This window comes from Atta colombica, unplaced genomic scaffold, assembly GCF_001594045.1.
Source record: "Atta colombica isolate Treedump-2 unplaced genomic scaffold, Acol1.0 scaffold12, whole genome shotgun sequence".
NCBI lineage: Eukaryota > Metazoa > Arthropoda > Insecta > Hymenoptera > Formicidae > Atta > Atta colombica.
Window position 1 is genome coordinate 6,492,646 of NW_017259206.1, and position 17,653 is coordinate 6,510,298.

The 17,653-nt window shown below is 31.5% G+C and overlaps 1 protein-coding gene across 1 annotated transcript in view; it reads right to left on the minus strand.

The window, feature by feature from the left end:
* Positions 1-6,997: 6,997 nt before the first annotated feature.
* The window catches only part of LOC108694240 (flocculation protein FLO11), a 22,783-nt gene continuing 12,127 nt past the window's right edge, over positions 6,998-17,653 (minus strand). The window contains exons 6-8 of the mRNA XM_018203604.1: positions 13,227-13,408; positions 8,467-8,707; positions 6,998-7,725 (exon numbers count right to left, since the gene is read on the minus strand). Coding sequence (XP_018059093.1) covers positions 7,478-7,725; positions 8,467-8,707; positions 13,227-13,408 — 671 coding nt within the window. The 3' untranslated portion in view covers positions 6,998-7,477. The remainder of the gene's footprint in view (positions 7,726-8,466; positions 8,708-13,226; positions 13,409-17,653) is intronic.

Genomic DNA, 17,653 nt, shown 5'->3' on the forward strand with positions numbered 1-17,653 from the left:
ACAATTTTTTCTTTTAATGTAACAAGAGTATTTGATCGTCAAACTTTACAAAATATATATATAGCATAACATAAATATTAAAATAAAAAATTTTACGTTTCAATGGAACTATTTTAAATTAAAAGTTACAATTTACTTTGTTATATCTTGACTTCGTCCATCACTTTATAAGATGGATCGATATACACGAGTACGCAATCCGTCCAATTTTTTGCCAATCCATAAATCGACGTGACCTGATGATGTTACTATGTGGGAATAAAAATAAATGCTGTAAATCGTGAAAACGTAAATTCGGATGGGAGGCGAGCATGGGAAGAACTAACAATTGGAAAGCGAAACGAAAACTGTTCATGGAAATTCTCTACAGAATCATATGATAAATGTTTTTCCGAAAAATATTATAATTCTTAAAAAATCATGTATATTATATTATCTTTAAAATATAACATAATCATAAATTTGCATTTATTTAGTTACATCTTAAAGATATAATTTATATGCGCCTCTCTCTTCCTGAAACGGGACATTCGTTGTATTCGCAGGTAAATGAATTTCTCAAACAATTCTTGCGTGGCATCGGTTCCATTCTGCAAACAGGTTTACTCTTATTTTTTAATCGCTACTTTGAGATTTCTTCGAGCCTGATCGTATCATTCTTCTCTTTCCGGATTCGCGTTCGAATCGCGGACAAGTGAAATGCCGTCATCAGAAGGACACAGAAAATGTGGGTCGCGTCTTATGGCTCTCCACGTTCGCAAAATTATGCTAATTAAAACGAAGCGAATCGGAAATTTTCGATACGTATTATGTTCTTAACATATTTTATATAAATCTGTTCTGTAAAATATTACGCAATTGTTAATGATAAAATAAAAAAATGATGTGGCTTCCAAATATTAGTGTTGTTTATTTTCTGTCTAAATGTATAGGTATACTTCATTCTAATACAAACTTGCTCTCAGTTTTTCATACTTTTAAGATTTCGGAATTGAAACAAAACATGTTTATGTCTATATGAATTAAAGTGGGACGGAGATGATTGAACAACTCATCTTCATAATCTAATCTCGTATTCCAGTACCCTGAATATCTAAATATTCTAACGATCGATGGCTGGAAAATAAGGAAGTTGTGAATCAGCATGGTGAGATTATAGATGGCTTTCTTATAACACTCGATTTCTAAAAGATTACGATGACAGGCATCTTTAAGAAAAAAAATTAGGTAAGGTGTGATATTGGGTGGCGTTATGAATGAAAGTGGAACGCGGGTCATTTCACGAGTATTCCTTTGATTGCGCTTCGATTCTTAACTTCTATGGATTAGAAAGGAGTGCACGTAAGGGTTATGACTACGAGACTCTCGGAAGATTCTGCGGCGAAAGTCTTTCGACGAAGATAGTCGGATGTTGACATTTTTGTCGCCATGTATGCGCACACCATACGTCGATGAAATTGAGCGTGACCTTTGTGAAATAGTTTATCATAATGATATACATATAGATAAAATGCGAAATGCTTGGAGATCAAGGATTGATTAAAAATACTTAGAGAAAGTTAATACAAATCAATCACAAATATGCAGATAAATTATAGTATGAAAAATAGAAGAAAAATAAAATTATAACATATAATTGTTTATGGATAAAAATAAAATTATTCAAAAATATAAAAAATAAAATAATTCTCTTTGATTGTTGTTGCAAGATCATCATTGAACTGTATAAAGTACAAGAAGAGATATAAGAAGATATCTATATAATTGCAATTTATGGTTTTCGCTATGTTATGTTTTATGTTTAAGATGAGAAGATCGATAGCTTAGCACGTCGACGTTGATATAAGTATCTTCTAATTGAACTTTCGAAAGTATATGCTAAAAGAATGATTAGTTTCTCCTTAGGAGACATCATCATCAGTTAGTGTACCGATTACAAAAATATATGACGTATCATCTTGGAAAGATCAGTGAGAATCTCATTTTACTTCCGTGATACGCAAAAAGAAGCAACGTCATAAATGTGTGACTGAAATCATTGACTCTCTCCCACTTTATCTTATCGCAATTATCATGATTCTCGTTCGCCTTGCTTTTAAAAAAAACCTAGAAAATATATGCAAGTTGTGCTTTTAAATTGGCCTAATTTTTCTTAGAATCCTAAGCCTTTGAAACATTACCAATAAACTTTTTGTTAGTATATAAAGTAGCAGTCATTTTCTCTTCTATCATATTTTACAATTTTTATTTCTTTTTCTTTTTCTGTTTGGGGAAATATTGATTTGATCGAAACTTATGATATCGCAAGATAATCGGATTCATCGTTCCATCAAATGCAAGGGAATCCGTTGCCATAAAAGAATGCGGGACATTTTATGGTTATTTCTCGAGATTTCAGGAATGCGATCCAATTTACGATAACGATCCACAGCATCGGACACACGTCGTACTTGTCCCTAGCTTCGAAGAGCAAAGACAACTGCATGGAGCGGATAGATGCATTCGCCTCTGGATATCCTATCATGGATACTGATGAGAGTAAGCCGATACTTACGACTTCGAGACACGAATCCAAGAACCAAGGCTGTTATTACATAAAAAACCAGATTATAATCATGGCCTCTAGTGGTAAAAGTTAAATGTAAAAATTAATTGTGCGATTATTTGTATGCGAGAAAAATATGTTCCACGAATTTCGGTACAGCAAATATCTGTTACATAACGATAAAATGCAGATCAATCTTAATTATTGTAATAATTCCTTCAGTCTCTGAAAATATAAAACATATTAATTTTACAATAGCACTTATTATTTCCTAAAATTTTCCTAAAATTTCCTAAAATTTCCTTTTAATTATTTTTCGATGAAAGTAGCCGGACGTTGAAATTTTTGTTATCGTATGCGTGCACCATAACTTCGATAAAATTGAGCGTGATCTTTATAAAAATGGTTTATCATAATTACAGATAAAGGTGAAATACATAGAAATCAAGAATCGATTAAAAAATACTTAGAGAAAGTTAATACAAATTAATCTCAGATATACAAATAAAAAGAAATTCTATAGTAGTATATGTTTTAATTGTGTTCTTAAGAAACAATATTTTCTGAAAGATATTTTAAGAAGATGTAGGAAAGAATGTTTTGCTAAAATATCTAAAAATTTAGCATGGAGATACAAGATCTGAAAATAATTTTGTTGGACTGAAATAATTATACATAAAACTGACGTAAAAGAGTTTTAAATTCGCACGATCAAATCATCACGATGAAAGAAAGATGGGGAGATCTTAATTAATTTCATTAAGCCATCTCTTTCACGTCTTCGTGCCTGGAAACAGTGATCACCAGATCGATATCCCGGCCGGGAATCTGATTCCTTCGACCTTGCCTCTTTCTCCAGAGAATAGGCATGGTGGCACCTGTAAATCTCTACTGCCCATCTCCTTTTAGCCCGCGGACTTTGACAAAACGTACTGAATGTATGCATACCGCGCCTTTATCTCATCCGGGACGCGTTCGCACGCATAAATCCATATTCCCGTTGCAGTAAATCTGCGGCGTCTGTCGCGGACGCGATTTCATAAATCACAAGGACCGAAGGCAAAACCCGCCTTCTAATTGAAAGAGGAGTAAGCCGACGCGGTCCAAGATAACTTCTGAAGAGAGAAAATCCTGGGTTGTGCAATTTCTTTTATTCCGATGCTTAGGGCGATCAGAATTCGATATCTGTGATTTAAAAATATCATAAAATTTCGAACTGTTATATTATTAAATTACAAAATTTATTTATTTTTAGAACTGAAATATCTTTCCTTCAAATTTAATTAAGAAGAAATAATGAGTATTGAATAAATTATTGATGAACAAATACTTGTATTAAATATTTATATTATACACACACACACACACACACACACACACACACACACACACACACACACATAATTTAATTGTAATTTTTTATTAGATTCATAATTATTTTTTTTTAATAGCAAGACTTTTCATTGATCATTCAGTAGATAAAAACTATTTACATATCACACACTTTCATAAAATAATTTTGTAAAAGGACACCTTAATTCTTGTTGCAAAGTGTTTTATTTGATGTATTAGATGTAGTAGGAATAAAAATTGTGTATTTCAGAAATAAGATCTTATCGCCAAGTGTGTTTTAAGATATTTCTGCTTTAAATAAAATTATTCCAAACAAGACAAAATAAGCTTGTGCGCAAATATTTGTTTTACCTACTGCTTGCATAAATTTTTGACGATCGAGAAGATTATTGCGTTTTCTGAAAAGACAAATATGAATGACTTTGGTAATTTTACCCCAAGGATAGAGGTAGAATTAACGAACAAGGTCACATTGTACAACATATAACCATTTTACCGCAGATTTTTTGCGTGAATTAATATGCGTATGCACAACGCGATGAAATTAATGGTGATTCATCATATTTCACGCCGGCATTTTTCGCGCTTCCGAGGCTATCTATTTTAAACACTTAGCAAAGAAAGTAGCAATCGGAATCCAAATAACACAGAAAATTCCAGTAATATTGCGTTGTAATGTTGCTGTAATATTACTGGAATAATGTTCTATCTAGAAAAATATTGTGCGCATGATGATTTATATCTCTCGTGAAATCTTTCTCAGAATTTTTATATAAATTGAAACACTTTTCAGATATTAAAAAATATTGAAAAAGTCTACATCTTTTATTAAAATTTTTTATGTATATCAATTCTGAAATATTCTAAGCTTCTCATTCTATAATTGTTGAAAAAATATTTTATAAACTTTTTCAAATTTCATAAAATTTCAAAAATTATAGAATAAGAAATCTTAGAATATTTCAGATTTTACTTATGTAAAGAATTCTATAAAAGAATTCTTCTAAATTCTGTAGATTCTCTCTTCTAAAATTCTGAATTTATATAAAAATTTTGAAAAATTTATTAGGCAGAAAATTATATAAAAAATTCAGAGATAAATTTTCAAGTAAAGATGCTTTTGTCAAATTTGAAAAGTCAAAGTCGAAATAATATGCCATCATACGCTAAATTCCTATGAAATTTAATAAAATACGTAACAGTTGAATTTTCTCACACATTTACTGACAAAAATTCTTAATACAATCGAGTCTACATACAGTGTTGGTCGCAATTATTTTATTCGCTGCAATGCACGAAATGCAATATCTCATTGAGAGCGATATCTCAAATAATAACGACAAATGGAGATGAATCATATCAAAATAGAAACAACGTCGCAGGAGAAAATAGCAAGATAAAAAATATTTAATATAATAATCAACTGATAGCGGGGATTTAATTATTTTTTTTAAGCGACCGCAGTATATGTTCTGTCGCAATTTTGAGCGAATTCGTAACGCTCATAAAAGTGAAGAATGAAAAAAGGAAATAGCGTGCGATGTAATCGATACTGATCGTCGCCCTAAAACACGTCGCGAAAGACTAGAATGATTAAGTATAAACGCGTCGGGCGCGAAACACGGGATGCACATACCTAACGACGATTAATAGCGAGAATTATTGTTACAGTATTACGGCGAGTAATGCGGTTCGGAGAGTGGAGCATCTCTTTTTTTGATTTCCGGCAAATATAATATTTATCGTAAATATAATATTTTTATGTATGTATATGTATATATTACGCAAGTGACACAGTATGTACAAAGTCGCGACACAGAGCCGAGTCTCGTTGTGTCATCCAAGTTTAACGTGGAGAGCTAAAGTTTTTTAAATTGCCTTCCCAGAAATAATTAGTCGATGTTGATCGACCAATCATCTATGGCTAGGTTCCTTTCGCTCGAAGTAAATGAATATCAAAAAATTAAGATAGAATTCTCTACTAAAAATAGTATCCGTTATGTTTTGATTGAATTAATCAAAATACTTTTCTAATAAAAAAATAATTTATGTACAATACCGCCTAAAAGAATCAATAAATGTTGTTTTTTTAATATGTATATTTGTCATATATTTATCTATTGGATTCTTTTTAATTTAAAGAAAAAAAATTTTGACGCACTATATTCTTAATTTGGTTTTTACACAAAGAAACAGAAAAAAATAAGAAAATTCAAAACATAGATACTAGTGAGCAAATATTTAGTCCAAGGGGTTTATTATAATCCTTGAAACGAAGTGAAAAGAAATTACAAAAGTGAGCAAACAATATATTTGAATTAATAAATGTTTAATGTAAAATGTGAAAACAATTTTTCTATTTTTTATTCTACAAATTTTGCCATTTATTGAAACTTTTGAGCAGTGTTGTAAAATATAACATGCCTTCAAATCATCAATTGCGCACAATCATTATTCAATGCATACATTCTCGTTTATAAATAAAATTAAGAAGACGAAATGTCGAAAGATTTACGAGCGATATGTCGTGTATATCTAATCTTGTAAAAATGCTACTTACCCAATAACACTCTATTCTAGATGGAATATTTGCATTTTTGAGGACTTTATAAATTTTCATTGCGCTTCAGTACCACGTTATGTTATTTTTTTGCCATTTATCACAGTATCGCGTGTTCAGTACTGCGTTCCTGTGTTCTACGTTCTGTGTTCAGACTTCAGCAAGATAAAAATCGCATAATTAATTATACATGTACCTCAAATAAATCGTAGAAGCATCAAATGATGGCAAAAAGTCATTCGTAATTATTACAAATGAGCGTAACGTTGCCAAGTACACGTCGTATTCACGTAATAATAAATTAACATCGCATCTTGCCATTATACTCTGCTATTGCACAACGATAATAAGATCCATGCAAATACATATACTGAACGAATTCGAATTTACGGACGGATAGCAATTTTTACGTGCAAATCGGGGAATTTCGTACATCGAAAGAACAATTTTGCTAAAATATTACAAAATTTAGCTAAATACAAATCTAAAAATAATTTTTTTAAACTATCAAAATAATTGTAGGACGCTCAAGCTGATTGTTAGAATGTCAAAACTCTTTGCAATATTGCTCATTGAGTTTCTTACAATTATTTTAAAGATCTCTCCAACTATTTGCAGATCTGTATATATCTAATTTTTTTAATTTTTAAAGTCCTCAGCAAAATCATTATTTCCATGCATTATTTCCATGACAATTTTTCGTTGTTCTAAGTAGCACAATTGGCGATTCCACTTTCCAATATTTTGTTCGAAAAGACAGAATATGTTTCATACAAAATTCCTACAAATTTTAGAGGTCAAAAACAATAAAAACATCCTAGAACCTCGTAGTATTCGATCTCTCTAGGATAATTTCAATTATATTATTTTCTTCCCGCGAGGGAAAGTCGCTTTTAAAGATCGAGATACATCAGAAAATCTCCCTGCTCACATAGCAACTAACGCGTGCCAAAAGTAAGCCTCTCCGCAGGATCAATTTCTCAGTGCGATGAGCCTGAGGTTTCCTCCGGCGACTTCTCTCAATCGGTGCACTCAGAAGCGAAGCTCTCAAGGTCCACATAGTGCCCGTTCATGTTGTCCTCCAGTAGTTGAGCGAGATCCCTGCGTAGGATCTGGAACTCCGGCCTGCGATCGGGATCGGCGTGCCAACATCGGGATATCACCCTGAAGAGCTCGCTTCGGCAGTGCGAAGGCCTTTCCAGCCGATAACCATTGTGCACGTTCCGCATGACTTCCCGCGCCGTCATATCCGGGTACGGTGTTGAACCTGAATAGAGAAGAGAAGATGGTGCGATTATTATATATATGACGGGATGTCAACATGATAGATCGTGGTAAGAAGTTATCGTCCATTGATTAGCGTACAATAGTTTAACAAAGAACAAAATGGATATTTTCTCTTCCTCTTCGAGTAAATAAGATATTCAAGATTATCGTTGTATAATGTATGTGAATCGGATCTTTTTTATTGTAATTTTTTGTTGTCATTAAAAATGTTAAACAAGTATGAAACGATGCGAGCGTTGCAAATGTTAAATGAAACGCACACTCTAATTGATATAAGACGATAAAAATTTAGAAAATTGTTATAAAATTTGAATGACATATTTATATAATGACATATATTTTTATTTATTTCTTTTTAAGTTAACGATTTAATGATGTATTTTATAGATAATATTCTTCTTTTCTTTTTTAATTGTTAATGAAATAAAATGAATTGGATAAGTTTAAATGAATAAAATAATTAAAATATATAATATGCGAGCTATGTTACTTATGATACCGTTTAGCAATATCTCTGCACTATTAGCATAAATGTATCTGTATACCCGTATCCTTATTTTCATATTAAATAATAATAAGAGCGAGATCAAATGGATTCTTAGATATGATATTTTCTTCATCTTAAAGGGCTTTCAATAAAAAAATAATGTTTATTCTAACAACAAACTATCAAAACTAAGCAAGTCATTCAGTTCTCGAAACGAACGATGAAGATACTTACCTAAAGTGACGATCTCCCACATCAGAATCCCAAAGCTCCAGACGTCGGTCTTCGTCGTAAACAGGGAGTAGATCAACGATTCGGGAGCCATCCATCGGATAGGTAAGGCGTTTCTACCATGTCTGGTCTCGATCACCTCACCGTCCTCATTGGCGAACCTCGACATGCCGAAGTCAGCGATTTTGCACAGCTTGTTGTGATCCACGAGAACATTTCTGGCGGCGAGATCGCGGTGAATGATCTGCACAGAAAAGATCACCGATCAAATCACCGATAAACGACTGGCGCTTATGAGATGCATGTTCCATTATATGTGCGATTGCTTACGGGGTGCTATGACGGGGAATTATACGCTATTACGAGTTCGATACAGCCAGTTGTCTCGAGAAAAATTCAGCCTTGAGTCTGAGCTCACGCGTGACAAAATGAGATTCACAGTAGAGGTAAGGACCAGTGCGAAGTCTGTGCGAAAACAAATATTGTTTCAGCGATACGAGAGCCTCGAGAGAGTAGATTCAATAAATCTAGCAATCCGTCAATATATGCTCAACTATAACTGGAAAGCAAGAATACCTCAGAAGAATAAATAAACGGGAATTTTAATCGACAGATTTTAATCTTCCAGTCTTGTGTAATGACAGATGGGAAAAACATCTGCGTAATTGCTACATAATTGAAAAATTCGTGTAAAATTTTAAGTATCCTAAACGATCCATCCAAATTTGTGATATATAATTTTTATAAAGTATAATTAATATTAATGGTGAGGTCACGAAATCATGGCGCAACTCGAGTATCTCAACTTTTGTGATCGAGTTATATACATACTTCCTCTTTTTTTCTTATTCGAATTTTTACAATTGATAGTATAAAGTGATATAATTTGATGTTGAATATAATTTGAAATCAATTACTGATTGATCAATTGTCATCATTATTTTGAATAACTGCATATCGAGAATACACCCAGTTCTTACATCATGCCACCAAATACAGACAATTCGAATAATAAAAAAATGTTAAGTGCAACTCTTGATCGCGAAAATCGTGGCATTCGCGTTGCGATTTCGTGTAGTCTTCTCGTTAATTATAGTTTAATTAACCGTTCAATGTGACATTCGGTCAAATGAAGTTTCGCTAAATTACTCCAAAAGAGTCGCAATGAGAAAAGATGATAATTATTATACGCAACGAGATGATGCAAATACGACGTTACGAAACGTCGCATCAGCCGCGCTTGCCGTTTGAAAATTCTGCTTGAATGTAGCGGCACATCTAGGATGCATCCACGCATATTCTCCCATGCAGCTGGTACGGCACGCGAACACTATCATTTAGCGACTATGTAATTGTCTATTAACTCGAGAGAATAATTTTTGTTACGCCGTTTCCTGGAAGTTATTATACGGACGGAAACTGGTAATTCGACATTTGACGAGGACGATCGAGAGCTCGCGGGAGGTTTCTTTGTTTCCCTAATTGCCTATTAATCGTCAGGTGCGTCCTTCTTCAAAGTCGCCAAACGCTCTTCCGTAGACACATGCAAATTTTCTTCTTCCTCTCCGCGATGCGTAATACAAGTTCCCTTTATACAAGAATTTGAAATGGGAATGAAAAAAATATTTACTCCGAGTTCTTTCATTCACAACATTCCCATTTTAATCAATGATATGCAGGTCGAATGGAATAAATTAGCACATCGGTTGCAAACTTTCGTCCCGGCTGTTTAGACAAAACGTTTTTTTTTTTTTTCGAATACCGGTTCGCATCGCGATATTTGTATCATACGGCAAATATTCCGACGTTATGTCATAAATTTTATTTATCGTGACTGCGTATTACAATCTTGAATATGTTATCGGAAGACAATCACAAGATGATCTAAGAATTTCATCAAATAAAATCATCTATGTACATTGAGAGAAAAAAATGACTGCAATTATAATAATTTAACTATAATTTAAATAATCAGTTCCGATATTAGCTATATATATTTTTTTAGTAGAATTATAAATATTACTACTATCACTAATATTATATCAATAATAATAATTATAAAAATAAAACCTCTAATCATAATTATTTTATTACGCAATATAATCACAAATATCAAACACTTTTCTTTCATATCTGCGTATGAACAGAAATACATTAAATAAATCATTTTTCTGTTAATAGCCAACTATATAAAAGTTTAAAAATCAAAACAAGTTAATACTCATTTATAAACATTAGAAATAAAATTATTTTTTTTTTTATAGAGACGAGTTTTCTGTAATTTTAGAATTGTAAATATTTCCTTGATGACGCACGAATAACATAAAACTCTATATTTTACTATAAAACGCAATATGTCAGTCATGAAACTAATCAAATCGCACAGATTGTAAAAATGCTGTTGATAACCATTATTGTTCTCAAATAAAGAAGTATTGAACGAGTATCCTCGAATTCGTTCTTTATGAAATATAAAATTCAATCCTAATGACATAGATCTCCATATAGAAACAATTCTTCAACAAACGCAATGGTGGAAGTTTTACCGTGTGAAAATGTTTGAGTTTAAACATCCGCTACACATTAACGAATTATTTGTCGTGCAGTCGATGTTCCCTGTAACCTTCCACAAACTCAGATGTCGAAAAACTTTCACTTTTCATGTTTTTTTTCCGCAAAACATATATAAAAAAGTTTACGCAAAATCTTTTTTTAAATCTATTCTTATAATTAGATAGAAATAAGATTTAATTTTTCAAAATATTTCATATCATTATCTCATCATTTCATATCATTATATCAAAATGACCGAATATAAAATTATGCTAGATATTGTTGAGATATTACTTCGAAATCACAAATGCTCCGTGCAAAAATATTTTTTATGAAGAAAAAATATTAAAATCACGAAGCAATCAGCTACGGATATATACAATTGTGCATTATTATGTGAATTTATTCTTACATTCGCATCATCATATACAATTACAATTTTATCTATGTTTTAAATTATGTAAGGTAAGAATCATTCACCACATTTCTTAAGTAATAGAATATTAATAACTGGCCGTAAAAAATTGTTAATATTTGTAATTTGTTAACATGTCGCAAGCAATAAACGTTGATTGATTCAAGAAACTGCACATTCACAAGAAATCTCGCATTCTAATTACTGATTGCAATTTACTAAAATATTAAAAAATTTTTTACTTGATTAACCATCAAATGCATTACTCTCTAATGTATCTCTCTAAAATACTTCCTTTAAACTATAAAAAAACTAATAATTATAAAACTTAAATATAAAAAATTATCCATATCTAAATTTATATCCTTCGATGAGTATTCGAGGTGATGTCCTGAACGAATCGTTCGGACGATACTTACAGGAGGGTCGTTAAATCGTGGGGAGATTAACGAGAGAGCCTCTATCTAAACATTTTAAATAACTGTGGCGTGTATCGATCGTCCAAGTGTCCCTGAAATTTATCGCGATTGCTTTCCTTGCTTGTTTAGTTCTACCTTCCTATCCTGTCAGCAGTATGTAACGCAAAAAAAAAAGAAGAAAAATATTGCGAGGGACGAACCATCAAGTGATTGTCAAGCGGTCAGGCGAAACTATTTTTTCTCTTACAATAATGATCTACGCCAAGAAGCTTGGAGAACCTTCGGTTCATAAATAAGCCATGTGCAAAATTAATTAGTTACTGTTACATCGTAAACTATTTCGCATCATTGATGTAATGTCATTGGGGAAAACATATCGGCATTATATAATGCGAGATTTTATTATTTTTGTTGTACTCGAGAGTATTTTTTCTCTTTGACGAACGACAATTAGTCATGTCGAAACCTTGCAGATTTTTAAGTGAACAACTCGATTTAAAAAAGTTAATGCGATGGCCTAATAATTTTGCATTATTGCAACATAATATCATCAAGGCTGTTACCGATTTCAATGCCGATCAATGCGATAATAATCGATGAAATGTGAAATTTTATGTTATTCTTATGACATAATCTCTACTAATAAAACGTTTTTCTGAAACATTATTTATAAATGCTCCAAAATTGCAAAATCATTTTTTAGTATTAAATAGACGAAACAAAGAGAATTATTTTAAAAAATTTCAGAGAAATTAAATATTACATGAATGATAGAATTACATGAATGATTTTCGGTTATGCATTAAAATTTCGTTCTATTATATGTGTAAAGAATAAAAACGTTAAAATTGTATTTATTTTATTTTTTCCATTTATAAAAAATAAATGTGACAAATATGTCACAATAATATTTTTAATAAATTTGAAATTATTTCTATAAAATTTATATAAAATTATAAAATGATGTTGTATAATAAGAAAATATACATATATGTCGAATTTCTTTGTCGAACATATTTCTTTGTTGAACATATTTGTCAAATTTTTTTTTTTATGAGATTCAATATAATTTACACGTAGAGAGAAACCGGAAAAGAAAGCGAAAGAAAATGCTGTCTATTCTTTGTAGATTCATTATATGAGATTATCTTGTCTTTTTTCCCCATAAATATATTTTCCATAAATGTATAAAAATATATAAAAATTAAAAGAATATCAATATCATTCTCATGAATATTGAAATCATATTGATTTAACTGATTCTCTCACACTCTAATTGTATTGAGAGAGGGAGAGGGGAAGGAGTGAGAGAGTTGAATCTTAATAAACTCCAATATTTATACTAACAATGAGAACTATTTCAAAAATATTCGTACCTTTTTTGACGCAAGATATTCCATGCCTCTGGCCACGCAATAACCGAAAACCGTGAGATCCCTGGATGTCAAGGCTGCTGAATCCTCGCTGAAGTTGTAAAAGTACTGCCTGGTACGGTGATCGCGCAGGTATGCAAGCAGTTTGCCGTACATGACGTACTCCAGTATGAGATAATGAGGCTCTGCAATCAGAGAAAATCATTGCATTAAATCCTTTATGTTCATTCATGAAAGAGCGCATTGGAGGAGCTTGTCGCTCCTGCGTTTCGAATAAAGGGATTCCAATCAGCGAAGGATAACTCTTATTCATCAACTCTTACTCACGATTCAAATAAGTAATGCCATTTTCAAGAGACGAAGCAAACGTATAATATCACGAGGTACCTCGTGTGTATTGAATTTACTTCAATAATGATTTACCATTCGTGGCACACTTTATCACGGTTCAATAAATCGAAAACATCGCTATGTGAAACGCAGCATTTTTCTCGGTCTCCGTTACGCTTTCGTAAGATTGATCGAATTTTTTTCCGATTGCATCAATCGATTGCATTAGCCGAAACAAATGTAAATATGTAATCGATGCGTTTAAATTGCGAACTTATACATGGCACTCTTTGTATCATAAAAATATAACTTTATTCAAACAATAATTCATTTAAATATTAGCATATTTCAACATTAAATAAAATAAATTAACTACAATATGTATAATAATTATGTATTCACGTTAAATATTATAACATATCGCTACGACATAACTTAAAAGTTATTATTTTGGAGTTAGATTTATAGAAAAGGAACAGAAATGTAAAAAAAAGAAGATACAGAAAGAACATACTTTTATTTTTCAGTTATTACATTGAAATTATATTTGAAAATTAACATTACAAATTTTAATGATTCAATACATTCAAGCTCATTTTCTGAAAAACTTTATTTTTTTAATTGGATTATTATTATAACAAATGAGCGACATATAATTGAAAAGGAACATTTGAATATTTAATTATTGCTTTAATAAAGTAACATTTTAAGTAGAATTTATTTAATTATATTATATTTATTTATTTGCCATGCTTTTATCGTCACAACGATAAAAAGGCGATTAGAGGAACACATGGTGAGGATATTGGAGAAATATTTCACATTCGAAATAATTTAAGAGACACGCTCTTGGGAGAGTCTCGCTTAGGTAGTACCCGCTTGATTGTAACTTATGGAGCCACTTTTGTCGGCGTATCGAATCGTAATTCTTATATTAGACCGATATTACGATTCTCCCTAATAATTCTTGTTCGCCAAGTAGCATAAGTTAAGCGTGTGCTGCTCGTTCCAAATTAATCGCATTACGTTTTTCAAACTGGATTAAACGTAATACTTACAATGCTTGTTTCGATCGTATTAAGTCGCGCATTATTAACGTGTATTAGCAATTCAATATCGTAACACTGAATAAGTTGTATCGCAATTACCACGCTGTACTATCTACTATGTATGCTTATACATGAACATTAATATGTATTAGTATATTAAGCTTTATTAAATCCGACAGAAATTAATAGAAAAATACAAATAAAAAGATCACTACTAATTTGCAATTACTTCTTAATTTAAAAAGAAAATAAAAAAGATTGTTATACATAAAATCACTCTTGAAAATTAACAAATCCTGAAGATTTTTTATTACAATTATCTTCATTGCCGTAATCATATAAACTAAAATTTGGTTCCAGATATTTATATATATTATAATTTAAATGTTTTATAAAGAATTATAGTTAAAAATATTGAATTAACGATGGCTGCATACAAAGGATTTCTCTTCAAAAGTAATGCTTATTCTCTCGTTGGCACATGATATATTTAATCTCCATTGTCAAACATATGCGTGAATTTGTTGAACTCTACATTGCAAAAATTACGGATCCGCGCCTATGTCGATCGATATGGCACGCGCACGATACAATAGGCGTGACGAATGTGAAGCAATACGAGTGCGCAGTACGTGGGCTGTGATATCATTCACGTTTCATTTTCACGTAGATCATATTTTGCACATGCAAGACTGATAGAAACACGTTCGAGGAAACAATGAAACGACGACACGCAGACAAGAATAAAATATATTCAGCTGGCATGTTATAGAACAAGTTCCTCTCGGATCTCCTGTTAATCTTACGTGCATCGTATATGCAAATCATCCGGAGATAGTTAATTGTAAACAAAATTATAAACGCGATGACATTGAGACTTTGATGCAAATCAACGGTTTTTAAACCGCAAAGTGTAATGACGTGTAATTAATTCTATTGAGTTTGGGGACAATTCGTTTTCAAGATAAGAATGACGCAAAATATCAGGAACTTATTTAATGACACGACAAGTTTTGTCATAAAGCCTAAACCTAAGTATACTATCAATCTCTTAAATTTCCAAGATATTATATTACATGAAAAATTCATGCCAAAAAGAAGATACTTCGTTCCCGAGTTCGCCGATTTTAAAGAATGCTGCTTCTTAATGTCGCTCCTATTTCATACACGTCGTCGTGAAAGCAAATAAGCCGCCGAAACTCGATTAGGGACAGAAAGAAAAAGCGGACAATGGCTAAATAAGAGAGGCACATCATTTTTATCGGACACATAGCATTTTTTTGGACCCAGAGAAAATCGTTTCGCGATAAAAAAAAATTTCAATGTAATTATGATGTCTTCATCAAGCATAAATTCAATGTACGCATGTGTTAGAAATTAATTTATTTGTAATACAAATAAAATGCCTATTATGAGCTTTCGGGATTATTAGTGCATAAATTAAATTAATGAATTCATAAGTCGATAAAAGATATAATTCGTAATATACTTAAACAAACTAAAACCTGCAGTTAACTTCGTTTGATAAGTATATACATTCCAATTGTTTGCGAATTATATCTTATCGCTTTATAAATACATAATTTATGCACAACCTCGAAGACTTATGTAATATTTTATTTGTATTTTACTTTGTATTGAATTTATTTTTAAAGCTACAAAATCTATTGATCTAATTTATTTTAATTTAATTTGTTTTTCTCTGAGATTGAAATTTCTTTTCTGAAACATTAGAAATAGAGAATTTACCGAATCTTTAATGTCTACCATCTAGTTCTCTGCTAATAATTCTCTTGGCGGTCGAAGCACGACTGTTCAACGTGAGACGTTTATTTTCGTCTGAATGGCGATCGTAAAACAGTCAAAAGACTTTCCTTTGACGAACATCGCCGGAAAGAAATTCGGACGTGGCCGCAAACGACGATAAACGCGATGGGACCGAAATTTAAATGTCGTAAATTTTATGCGGTGGTCTCGAGTTTCTGAACCGTTAGGAACTTTCCACGTTCACCATTGTGCGAGGGTTAGAGCTGAGAACCTTTAAGGTTCACTCTCTGAATCAGCGACGCCCAAAATACTGATACACCTCTAAGCGATTTGCCGCAGCAATCATCTCGGCCTTTACTGCGCCCACGAGGAGCATCTTATCGTTATGATTGTTGGCCTACCGAACAAATATCTTTCCAACCCGTTTATTTCTCTCATGAATAAATCTTTTTCAATAATTAAATTAAATTATTGATTAGCTCTATTATGTTCGCTGTTCATGAGAGCAAGAAATATTAAAACGATTGATAATATTTCTAATACAATAATTAATATAATAAAAACTTAACGTTAGATTTTAATGATGAATTTTATTTCTATTAAGGAAGGATTTCTGTAAAAATAATTCATGTATAAATAAAAAATGTATTAAAAAAATTATATAGAAGTTTTGTTAAAATAAAATTATTATAACTAACTTGATTTTTTTAAACGATATTAAATAAAATAGAAATTAAATAGAGATTGACTTTTTAATAACTTATTTTAATTAATTGATAGAAATGAAGCAACTTTATTATTAATCAAAGCGAATGATAATGTATTGAACTGTTATACTTAAATGAATTGATCATCCGTCCGATTGTATCACCGCTCGTTTTTCATTTAGCCTCTTTTGATTCGCGAATTGAACGGCCCTATTGCGAAGATATCCACTTAATAAACACATTGTACAACAACGAGGCACTTCGCGGGGATGCGTATGGAAATTTATGCGAACGATGAGAATGACGATATCGAACAACGCATGGAAGAGGAGAAAGACATATAATGGGAGTCTGACTCCCCGATTTATCTCGATGCGTACAAAATTGCTCAAATCTTTTTTATGTCTCTATCTTCAAATTTGCCTCCTGCAAAAAAATACAAAACTCAACAAATTAATATTTGATTTGCGACAATATATGTCTTCTTTATCCGTCAATTTTCTAATTAAAAAAAAATAATATATATACAATGTTTATAAAATTTCAAAAATTATTATATTTGAGTTAAAATTTTATC